Genomic DNA, 12558 nt, shown 5'->3' on the forward strand with positions numbered 1-12558 from the left:
ACCCAGGGCAGACCTGGGGGTCTTTGTAGGACCCCTGGCTGCCCAGGTATGCAGCAGCACCCGGCGATGCTCCGGGGTGCTGCAGGAGAGACAGAGGGAGCCCCCTCCCTCTGTCAGAACTCCTTACAGCGCGCGGTCACTTCTGACCGCGGCTGTAAGGGTTAAACTGTCGGGAGTGAAGTGAACTTCACTCCCGGCAGTGCGGCAGGCCCCGGCCAGCCGCGTATTACACACAGCACCCCGCGATCGCGATGCGGGGTGCTGCAGAGGAGACAGAGGGAGCTCCCTCCCTCTGTCATAACACTTACAGCCCGCGGTCACTTCCGACCGCGGCTGTAAGGGTTAAAACTGCCGGGACCGAAGTTTACTTCGGTCCTGGCAGTGCAGCAGGGTCCCGGCTGTGTGATACAGCCGAGTCCCTGCCGCGATCTCGTGGGTGCACTGGGCAGCACCCACGAGAAGAATGGACGAGTATAGACGTCCAGGTGCCGGAACGGCCGCCAACCTGGACGTCTATACTAGTCCGTGGTAGTTATCGAGTTAAGATAGGTAGGATCTCAGTGCTGAGACCTCTTCCGGTCATTAGTTATAGCTGGCCTGCACCCGGTCCGACTGATGTGCTCCTTTTTTAGTCTATATAAATGCTTTATGTAAGGCATATTATAGAACTGTGCTCTGGTATTAGCCAAAAGGAAAATCCGGCTAGTGGGAGTGCTCACACCTTTCTAGTTGTATTTATGAGGAGAGGTCTTGTGCCTCTCACTGCCCTGCACACCAGTCACTGACAGTGTACTGTACTGATAGAACAGACCCGTCAAGATAAAATGCAGATTAATGAGGTGACAGATCCACATTAAACAGTATAAGTGTACGTTCACACGTACAGGATCTGCTGCATATTTTCTGCAACTCATTTTGCTACACATTTAAGTTAATGGGTAGCAAAATCGGCACCAAAAATATGCAGCAGATCCTGTACATGTGAACATACCCTAAGGGGTCACAATGCTTTTCACTGTTCTAAAAGAATAGCACATATCTCTGGTGTTGCTGGTCTGTACAGGATGGGGATGTTCCCTGCATTTTTGAAACCTGCCACATTGTCTGTATGTGTTGTACTGTACACTGCTGGAAAACAGATTGTCAGCAGAGCATTGTGCTGATGGTCACAGCAATCCATGGATATACAAATGTCAGTCTATTCTGGACAGTTATACGTGTGGCCTGAAGAATTGCTGTGCTGTTCTTGGTCATGGCATGCAGATCTCGCTTCCATTTTCTGGCTTTCATGGGTTTCTGTAGTGTTCTGATTTGAGATATGGTAGAACAACAGGATTGTTGGCAATGTCCATTAAAGGGGTTCTCCACCATAAGGGGATTTTAGTACGTACCTGCCAGACAGTAATGGACATGCTTAGGAATGATCCGTGCTTGGCTGTGTTGTGAGTCCACCGTAAGGGCCCCTTTCACACTACAGGTATCATCCTGCTTTTTTACTGCTGTTATTTTACAATAACGAATGAAAAAAACCTGGATGCAATAACTGGTAATAACAGATAACTGATGACCATCATCTGTGATTCTTAATGGGTTTTTCTAAAAAACCTGATGTTGTTCATCTGTTATCATCCGTTATTATCAGTTACATCCGTTTTTTTTTTTTAATCAGGTTTTTAACCCTTATTTTTGTAAATCTGTACTGAGCATGCTTAGTACAGAAAATGGATGTCAAAAAAACCAACAATAACTGATAACGGATCCGTTTTAACATCCGTTTCCCATAGACTTTAATGTTTAATTTTAACAGCCGTTTTTTCACCATTATTTTTTCCAGACCAAAAATTTGTGCATGCACCGTCTTTTGTGCTGGTAAAAACGGACATACCTGATGCAAAAGGGTGGTCACAAAATCCCATTGACATGAATGGGATTTGTTGATGACCGTTTTCGTGACTTTTTGCCGGGAGTAATAACGGAGGTTTTTACAGGATGATACCTGTAGTGTCAAAGGGGCCTATAATGCTGCTTCATCCATTAAAGGGGTACTCCAGCGCTAAGACATATTATCCCCTATCCAAAGGATAGGGCATAAGATGCCTGATCCCGGGGGTCCCGTCGCTGGGGACCCCTGTGATCTTGCACGCAGCACCCCGTTAGAATCAGTTCCCGGAGCACGTTTGCTCTGGGTCTGATTACTGGCGAAAACGGGGGCCGGAGCATTGTGACGTCACGGCAGCGCCCCCGTGTGACATCACGACCCGCCCCCTGAATGCAAGCCTATGGGAAGGGGGGGTGACAGCTGGCACGCCCCCTCCCATAGGCTTGCATCGAGGGGGCGGGGCTGTGATGTCACACGGGGGCGGGGCCGTGACATCACAATGCTCCTGTCCCCGTGATCGCCAGTAATCAGACCCGGAGCAAATTTGTTCCGGGGACTGATTCTAACGGGGAGCTGCATGCAAGATCATGGGGGTCCCCAGCAGTGGGACCCCCGCGATCAGGCATCTTATCCCCTATCCTTTCAATAGGGGATAAGATGTCTTAGCGCCGGAGTACCCATTTAAAGCAGACATGCTCCCTTTCATTACCTGACTAGTGATGTAATGTCTCGGGACACACAGCAACCTGGAAAAAACCTGAGACTACACTAATTTTGTATGCTGTTAAAAATAAACATCTGGGCAAAGGTCACATAAGAATTGCGGGGCTATCCAACAAACACAGGTACTGACACAATATTATGGACAACACTAATTTTACAGTTCCTGTAGCACAGTTAAATGCCAATTTAAATGCCAATTAAAATCCCAGAATAATCCTTTAAATACGTGTTCTAACCACAGTTTGTTCTGTCGTGGTCTAAAAAATGACTGCATCTATATGAACCTAAGTAATTTTATAAGTTTTAGATCAACCATATTCAGCAGTTATTTCTTCAGAAAGCTTATCATTTACACTATTGTACTACTACCACCGTGTATGACAAAGTGTCTAACCACTAACATTTCCCGTGTTGTGACCGCACTGACCTCAGGTATAAACCACAGAAGATTGAGAAGTGAAAGGAAGGGCTTTGAGTGAACGAGGCTACCTAGGTGCTTTCTTATACTGTACTGGTATTGCTTATTCAATTCTCAATTCATGTGTTTGGAAGTTTGGACACTTAGGGCAGTGTTTTCTAAACAGTGTGCCTCCAGCTGTTGCAAAACTACAAATGCCAGCATGCCTGGATATCTGAAGGCTGCCAGGGCATACTGGCAGTTGTAGTTTTGCAACAGCTGGAGGCACACTGTTTGGAAAGGACATAAAATTGTATATTTCTATACAATTGAAATTCCTTGACAGTTTTGCAGTAAGCAGTAGAGTTTAAAGCGGTATTCTGGGATAGAAAAATGTATCCCCTATCCTAAGGATAGAGGAGAAGTGTCAGATCACGGGGGGAGGGGTGGGCGTCCGACCGATGGAAACTCCACTCCCCCACCCTGCGATCTCCCGCACGGTGCCCCGGATGTCTGCATGAAAAGAGCTGTGTCCAACATGCCCCCTCCATGCAGCTTTTTTGGAGAGCCAGAGATACCAGAGTGCAGTGCTCCGGTTCTCCCATAGCGACGCATGAAGGGTGCGTGTCAGCTACCGCTTTGTGTGGTGGTCGACACGTCCCAATATCCGGGGTGTCTGGCAGGAGATTGCTGGGAGTACTGCAAAGGAAAAATAATGTTTTCAAATCAACTGCTGCCAGAAAGGAAGATAAATTTGTAAATGACTTCCATTTTAAAAACTTTATTTATTAAAACCCGTGTAAAGGAATATTGGGGCAGTTGCCCATAGCAACCAATCGGATTGCTTCTTTCATTTTTCAGAGGCCTTTTTGAAAACAAAATAAGCAATCTGGTTGGTTGATGTGGGCAATTGCATCACTCTTGCTCTACAGATATTAATCTCCCATGTAATCATTCCAGTACTTATCAGCTGCTGTATGTCCAGAGGAAGTTGTGTAGTTCTTTCCAGTCTGACCACAGTGTTCAATGCGGTCACCTCTGTGTGTGTCAGGAATTGTTCAGTGTAGAAGCAAATCCCCATAGCAAGCCTCTCCTGCTTCGAACAGTTCCAGAGGTGTCAGCAGAAAGAACTGTGGTCAGACTGGAAAGAACTACACAACTTCCTCTGGAGTATACAGCAGCTGATAAGTACTGGAAGGATTAAGATTTTCTAATAGAAGACATTTACAAATCTGTTTAACTTTCTGGCACCAGTTGATTTAAAAAAAAGTTTTTCACTGGAGTACCCCTTTCAGGGGTTGAAGCGCAACTGTTATGAAGTTTGGGGCATATAAACTAACCATAGTCTGTGTGTTGTGTGTAGACCATAATCCAGCATTACTTTTACCTTCTTTTTTCCAGTTGTAGTTACCACAAAAAACACTTTTCTTTGCAGTCACTGACCGTCGGATAGGTGTGGCCAGGGGTTCGCTATGCCCTCCTGCCGACACACCTATCCCCTATACCTCAGCACTGGGACTGCTGTGTGATTGACACACAGGTCCCAGCGCATGCGCCCCCTTTGATTTTTATGTGTGCCGACCGATAGGAATTTACACAGCAAGGGCTGGCTCCCCCCGCGAGCACTCACTCCTGCTGTCTGACATCGCTGCCGGTACGATGCTAGAGGCAGGGAGCGAGTGCGCTCTCTAGCATTGCACGGGCGCACGGAGATGTGAAACAGCTGGAAGCGATAATAGTGCCCATTCTCCTCTTCTTTGTGTGTGCCTGCATTCACTAGAGGCAGAGAGCTCACTCGCTCCCTGCCTCTAGATTTGTACCGGCAGCGATGTCAGACAGTAGGAGCAAGTGTTGGCCGGGGGAGCCAATGATGTAAAGTATTTTCCAATCTGTGAAAAGTGCCATAGGCATGCGCGAGTCTACGCTATTAGTAGCGTTAGTAGCGTAAACCTGCGCATGCGCAGTAGTAAATTTACCTTGTTGGAAAATACTTTAGATCAGTGGTCTTCAACCTGCGGACATCCAGATGTTGCAAAACTACAACTCCCAGCATGCCCCGACAGCCGTTGGCTGTCCGGGCATGCTGGGAGTTGTAGTTTTGCAACATCTGGAGGTCCGCAGGTTGAAGACCACTGCTTTAGATCATAGGCTTACGTTAATAGCTTATCTCTTAAGCTATTGACGTAAGCCTATGATCTAAAGTATTTTCCAATAAGCTAAATTTACTACTGCGCATGCGCAGGTTTACGCTACTAACGTAGCCTACGCTAGGTCTATGCTAATAGCGTAGACTCGCGCATGCCTGTGGCACTTCTCACAGATTGGAAAATACTTTACATCACCAGCGCTTGCTGTGTAAACTCCTGTCGGTGCACACACAAAAATCAAAGGGGGCACATGCGCTGGGACCTGTATGTCAATCACACAGCAGTCCCAGTGCTGAGGTATAGGGGATAGGTGTGTCGGCAGGAGGGCATAGTGAACCCCTGGCCACGCCTATCCGACTGTCAGTGACTGCAAAGAAAAGTGTTTTTGTAGTAAGTACAACTGGAATAAAGAAGGTAAATGTAATGCTGGATTACTAGTCTACACACAATACACAGAATATGGTTAGTTTAAGTGCCCCAAACTTCATGACAATTGCGCTTTAAAGGGGTATTCCAGGCCAAAACTTTTTTTTATATATCAACTGGCTCCGGAAAGTTAAACAGATTTGTAAATTACTTCTATTAAAAAATCTTAATCCTTCCAATAGTTATTAGCTTCTGAAGTTGAGTTGCTGTTTTCTGTCTAACTGCTTTCTGATGACTCACGTCCCAGGAGCTGTGCATCCTCATTGAGCAGTTAGACAGAAAACTTCAGAAGCTTATAACTATTGGAAGGATTAAGATTTTTTAATGGAAGTAATTTACAAATCTGTTTAACTTTCCGAAGCCAGTTGATATATATAAAAAAGTTTTTGCCTGGAATACCCCTTTAATATGTACCGTAACTCTGAGTGTGCTCCCACTTAGTATTTAAATGTTGCTGTTTTTTTCCTTTTATACATACAAATTTTTTTTTTATTTTTTTGGTGGGGGGCGGGGTGGTTTTTTGTTGTTTTTCCTTTTTGTAATGGGGGTTCAGTGGGTGATGCCTATGCACTATTCCCTCTATCAGAGATGTGCTTAGCCTTTGTTGGCATTGGTGGTAAACATATATCTGAACTTCCTTCTAATGTATACTGTACACACACATTCTCTGCTTGAAAAAAGCGACCCGTGGATACATTTTACATATGTGCTCTGCTAAGAGGAACAAATTTACAGCATGTAATGATAGATTATAAGTTTACAGGAAGTTTCTGGTTCCGTTTTTCTATCTCTTGTGAAGGGTGTGAACAAAAGCCTGACACATACATCATTACTCGGAGCACACTGTAGTGTTTGGCTTACTACAGATTGGTAGTGAGGTGCTTGTAATTGGATGGAGCTGTTTGCGGTAGTAATATGGGTGGTGTTTGGCGCTGCATGGTAGTATGGGTTTGTTGTGAGGCCCGGCATCCTCATGTTTTGAAGAGGCCCCAATATAAAATGTAGGAAGCCCTGCATTACGCTGAGGCTTTGACAAATGCCTTTTAAGTTGCGTCTGTCACCAGTAGGCCTTCATGACTTCTGTTAAACGTGTGTGTCATGAAAAGCTCATGATGTATATGTTAAACAGATACCTTACAGGGACATGTCACCCATGAACTATTACAGTATCTGTTTTTAGAGGATATCTAGTATATCCATTATATGTAGAATAGCGTATTCTGCCATACTATTACATACCTAATATTTTTTGTGGTATACTGGCAGATACGTGGTCAACAGGACACTCTTTTGGCCTCTGTCGAGCTAAGTAACCCTATAGACATGTTGAGCATGAATGTCTGTGCTTTACTCTTGTTCGATCGGTTTAGTGCCTTTTCTCAAAGGAAAGGGAGTGGTAACACTTTCTGTAGTGGTGGGATGGGCAGATGACTTAAGCTGCTCTTAGATTTTTCCTTAATAGTGTTTTCATTTTTATGTACCATTTATATAAATAAATCATATAATAGTGTGGATTGCTTCACGTGGATTTTCTCAGACAATACAGTCAACTGACAGTGTTAGCCAATTTTTCTTTTTACTTACCTATTTTGCTTGAGGTTATCTGGTGGGAAAATAAAATTATACAAGGCTAGGGGGGGGGTGTAAAAAAAAAAAAAAAAAAAAAAAAAAAAAAAAAAAGCTATACTCTCCTACCTCCATTTCCTACAGTTGCCACGCTGACACTCAGTCCTCTGCTGGTCACTGCTTCTTCTTGGCTCCTGTGATGCGTCAACCTACAGTAAAGGCCTTGCTCAGCCAATCCGTGGCTGCAGTGATCCTTTACCTCAGTTAGTAAATGAGGGGCTTAGTGACCACAGCTGTCACGACCCCTCCCATAGACATGAGTGGAGGGAGCATGACGTCAGGTCTACGGTCGCCCAAAACCGGCATTCTGAAAATAAATGTTCAGAACACCAGGTTGCAGGTCCAGAAATCACAGCGGGTCCCTGGAGGCGGACCCTCTGATCAGACATCTTATCCCCTATTGAGTACCCTTTTAATAGCAGAGCAACAAGGTGCCGATAGCCCCCACCAATCATTTGTTCTGCACATCCATTGCTCCTGGATGTAACTCTTGTGGTTAGGCCATTAATGAATTTTCAAGGGATAAACCATTTAATATTCTTTCTACACATATGTCCTCGTCGGTTGTATATGTAATGTCTTGCTTGTTTTGTTCTTACAGCTTCAAAATGACGACACAAGTGACACTAGAGGATGCTTTGTCCAATGTAGATCTATTGGAAGAATTGCCTTTACCAGACCAGCAACCCTGTATTGAGCCACCTCCGTCATCCTTGCTGTATCAGGTACAATAATTTTGTGTCATTTACTGAATAAGAAAATTGAAATGTACAGTGACCCCCCCCCCAACCTACGATGGCCCCCGACATACGATAATTTCAACATACGATGGCCTCTCTGAGGCCATCGCATGTTGAAGGCAGCATCAATATACGATGCTTTTGTATGTTGGGGCCATCGCATAAATGGCTATCCGGCAGCGCAGACTGCTTCAGGTGCAGCCGGATAGCCGTTTAAGGTGCCCCGTGTGGTCCGGTGATGATCACTCACCTGTCCCCGGCGCTCCCGACCGGCCTCTTCAGGATCCCCTGCATCGCCGTCGCTCTCCTTTGTCGTCATCACGTCGCCACGCGCACGCCGTCCCCTCATCCAATAGGAGCGGCATGCACTGCGACGCGATGAAGAGCGACAATCCCAGGCAGCAGAGACTGTCCGGAGCGGCGGGGATGCGGCAACAGCAATGGAGGGCGACATCTAGGGCAGCGGTGATGGTCCGGAGCGGCGGGGACAGGTGAGTATAACTTCCTATACTTTACATTGTACGGATCCCTCAACATACGATGGTTTCAACTAACGATGGTTCATTTGGAACAAATTACCATCGTATGTTGAGGGACCACTGTATAGCTATAGATGCACAATATTTACACATACACACAGGAGATCAAACTAGAGTACCCGGAGGAAACTTAGGCAAACATGGCTAGAACATGCAGATATTGCCCTCGGAGAAATTTGAACCCAGAACCCCAGTGCTGCAAGGCAACAGTGCTATATAGCTGAACCTATAGTACAAACGGCTTATTGATCCTAACAGTTCATACCCCCCTAGAATGAAAAATGCATTGTTATTTTGAAGCATTGATCGTTGACAATATGACATTGACCATATGTGCAATGTGAGTTTATTAACCTTATTATTTTTTATTTCTTTGCAGCCAAATTTCAACACTAATTTTGAAGACAGAAATGCCTTTGTCACTGGCATTGCGAGATACATTGAGCAGGCTACTGTCCACTCTAGCATGGTGAGTGTTAAATCAATCATTACATTAATTCCTACATATGGATTTTTGCTTAAAATAAGCTTTATGCCATTTTATACTATTTTGTGAAAAATGCTTTTTTTTTTCTATTGTTATTTGACAGCATTTTTCTTGGCTTGGACATGTTTCTTTTCTTCCTGGATTATCCTGGAGTTTTTTTTTTTTATAGTACATTTTAAGATGAGAAATTCTTGTTTTTTCATTACAGAATGAAATGTTGGAAGAAGGACAGGAGTATGCCATTATGCTTTATACCTGGAGAAGCTGCTCAAGAGCGATACCGCAGGTATCTATTTATCACTGTCTTGGCTTTGTTGACTAACTTCTGGAACATGCTGCTTATTTCAGATGTTGCCTTATCTTATGCAGATAATTTTCAATTTTATTTACTCTACCCTGATGACTCCTGGTTACACCTCTTGTCAACACTGTGTCCTGATATTTTCAAAGGCTATGTGTAAGAGAATTGCAACTGTGTGAGGGAACCTGTCACCTTCATGTTTTCCCACTTGACCTCACAGATGTGTTTTTTTACATTTTTTCAAATGGTGTCCAAAGTGATGAAACAATCTGACAGAAAACAACTTAATTGTTGCATGCGCCATATGAATATTAGAGCTATGCAGACAAGTAAGATGAGACGCAGGTGCTTGCACTCATGATGGTAAAGAGAGTAAAAAGGGTGCTAAGGGAGAAGGAGAGCAAGAATGGGTTCTAAGAATAACAGACACCCTGTGTAGTATGCAGCAATGAATTTTTAATAGGGTGTTAAACTTGTGCTGCCTCGGGACTTGTGGAAAGAAAACATTTTGGTAAGTAAATTTAAACCTTCCATTTCGTCCCTCTGCAGCACAAAAAGGGATATGCAAAGCAATATAAAAAAAAGGGGGGGGGGGGGGGGGTTCAAGAAGTAGCCATTTCCAGCACTTGTTTGCCAAAGGACGCCTCCTTGCCAGCCATGAGATCCAGCTTATAGTGATGGATGAAGGTGTCAGAGGATGAACATGTCGCTGCTCGGCAGATCTTGTCCAAGGATACTTGCACTAAATTGGCCCATGAAATGGACATTCTGGTAGAATGGGCATGTACTTGTATAGGGCATTCTTTACCAAAGACCGAATAGCAGAAGGCAATAACATCTTTAATCCATCTTGAGAGGGATGCTTTAGACGCTGGCTTTCCTTTATTAGGACCCACAAATTGTAGAAAAAGAGCTTTTGACAACCTGAAGGATTGTGTCTTGTTAATATAACACAGCACTGCTCTTTTGACATCCAGCGTATGCAAAGATGACTGAAGATGGTCTTCCGGCTAAGGAAAACGGTCTGGCAAAAATATCTCTTGATTAAGATTCACCACCGAACAGACCTTAGGTCTGAAGGAAGGATCCAGGCATAGAACTAAGCAGTCGTAATGGCCACAAGAAAAAGTACTTTCCAGGACAAAAAATTGAGGTCAGCTTCATCAATAGGCTCAAACGGATGATTCGTCAGGTTTTTCACAACCAAAGGTAGATCACATGAAGGAACAGGCGAACTCATAGTAGACCTGAGTTTTGAAATTGCTTTCAAAAATTTCTTGACTAAGGGATTGTTAGAAAGAGATCCTTGAAGAAAATCGTTGATAGCTTAAAACTGAACTGATAGTGTTTGGTTTGAGACCTTTATCAAACCCTTCTTTAAGAAACTGAAGCACATGCGAGATGCTTGGATTGGTGATATGCTCTGAACACAAAGCTTGGAAGGTTTTACTAATCTAGAGTAAACCTTAAGGGTAGAAGGTTTTCTAGAAGCAGATAGTAAGTCAATGAGTTCTTCCGAAAAGCCTTGGGGAAATAAGGGTTAGCCTCTCAGGAGCCAGGCTGTAAGTCTCAACTTGTTGAGTGCAGGATGACACAGCCCTTCTTGAAGAACCAGGTCCAGTTAAACTGGCAGCTCCCAATGACAACCTCTCGAAAGCCTTAATGCAAGCTGGAACAATGCCCTTCTCGGCCAAAACGGAAGAATTGCTAGTACTTTGGCCTTGTCCTGCTTGATCTTGAGGAGCATTCGTGGAATCAACAAGGAATGGAGGAAATGCATAGAGGAACTTGTTGTTCCAGGAGAAGGACAGGCCGTCGAGATGATCTGGGTGATCCTTCCGATAAATGGAGCAAAACTGCAGAAGCTTCCAATTGGCCCTGGTTGCCTTGACATCCATTTCTGGCAGAATTTCTGAACTACTTGACAAAAGACTGATTCGTTCAGGCTCCACTCTGCTGGATTGACTTATTTCATGCTGAGGAAGTCGGCACGGCGATTCAAAGAACCCTGAATATGGATAGCATGCAAGTCGATGAGGTGCTCCTCTGCCCAGATCATGAGAAGTTTGCACTCCTCCATCATCTGAGACTATCTCGTTCCTCCTTGTTTATTCAGGTAGAACACCGTTGGGAGGTTGTCTGACTGAATAAGGACCTTGTGATCCTGTAACAGAGAAACAAAGTTAGACAAAGCCAGACATACCGCTCGAAGTTCCCTTCGATTGGAGGACATAGATGCCTCAAACTTGGACCATCATTTTTGGACCCAGCTGTTGCCCAAATGCGCTCCTCAACTGCTGGCAGAGGCATCCGTGGTAAGGAGAACCTGAGGGACAAAAGATCTTCTTGTACCCACCTTGTCCGGACGCAACCACCAGGAAAGATCTTGTCTTGTGGAATCGGACAGGTACATTGTCCGGTCCAATCCCCAAGGTCTCCTGTTCCATTGGACTAAGATGTCCAGTTGCAGTGGTCTCATGTGAGCTCTCCCCCATGGCACCACATCCAGTGTGGATTTCATCAGGCCTAGCACACTCATTGCTGACCGAACCGACAATTCTGTCCTGTTGATCAGTCTGACAACCTCCGACGTCAGCTTCTGCATCCTGTCCTCCGAGAGAAACAGCCTCATGGCAGATGAATCTATTCTGAACCCCAGGAACTTGCCGAGTGATGTAGAAGAATGCTGTGACTTCTCATATTTCCCTAGGAAGCCATGCTTTTCCAACACTGAGATCGTGATTTGAATATGATGGCGTAGATCTCTGGAGTCAGCCACAATCAGCCAATCGTCCAAATAGGAGACATGTAAATGTGAAATGCATTCCATTTTGAATCTTCTTTTGACGATATAAGTATTCTGGGTAGTTAGGTCTATGACCAGCCTCCAAGTACCCTCTTTTCTGGGCACTGCAAAGACCCTGGCGTATACTCGGAGACCTCTTTGCCCAACTGGAACCGGTTCTAGGGCACCTTTTTGGATTAACTCTGCAACAAGTGAATTGACATGGATGTTTCCTCTGTTGATGAAGAATCTGTCTGGAGAAAGAACTCTAAGCTCCAAAGCATAACCTCTCGAGATCACAGATGCCACCCACAAGTCGGACTGAGGAATATTGAGATTTTGGGGACCGACTTTGGGGACCGTGAGGCTGGGCTCAAAAGCCCTTTGATTTGTCATCACCCGGAGAAGACTTTTTCTCGAAAGAGAAAGCTTGATTACGAGACTGTCTTTGTTGTCTGTTCCTTTGCGCAAGATTGCTTCTGTGTTGAGGAGATGATCTAAACTGTTT

General features: G+C 44.7%; 1 protein-coding gene across 2 annotated transcripts in view; it reads left to right on the plus strand.

Annotated features, from left to right (window-relative positions):
• The window catches only part of CYFIP1 (cytoplasmic FMR1 interacting protein 1), a 108804-nt gene that overhangs the window by 12202 nt on the left and 84044 nt on the right, over positions 1-12558 (plus strand). For both annotated transcript variants that reach the window (XM_056555868.1, XM_056555867.1), the window contains exons 2-4: positions 7800-7923; positions 8857-8946; positions 9173-9250. In XM_056555868.1, the coding sequence (XP_056411843.1) occupies positions 7807-7923; positions 8857-8946; positions 9173-9250 (285 nt within the window). In that variant the 5' untranslated portion in view covers positions 7800-7806. The remainder of the gene's footprint in view (positions 1-7799; positions 7924-8856; positions 8947-9172; positions 9251-12558) is intronic.

The sequence above is a fragment of the Hyla sarda genome, chromosome 2, assembly GCF_029499605.1.
Source record: "Hyla sarda isolate aHylSar1 chromosome 2, aHylSar1.hap1, whole genome shotgun sequence".
Classification (NCBI taxonomy): Eukaryota; Metazoa; Chordata; class Amphibia; order Anura; family Hylidae; genus Hyla; species Hyla sarda.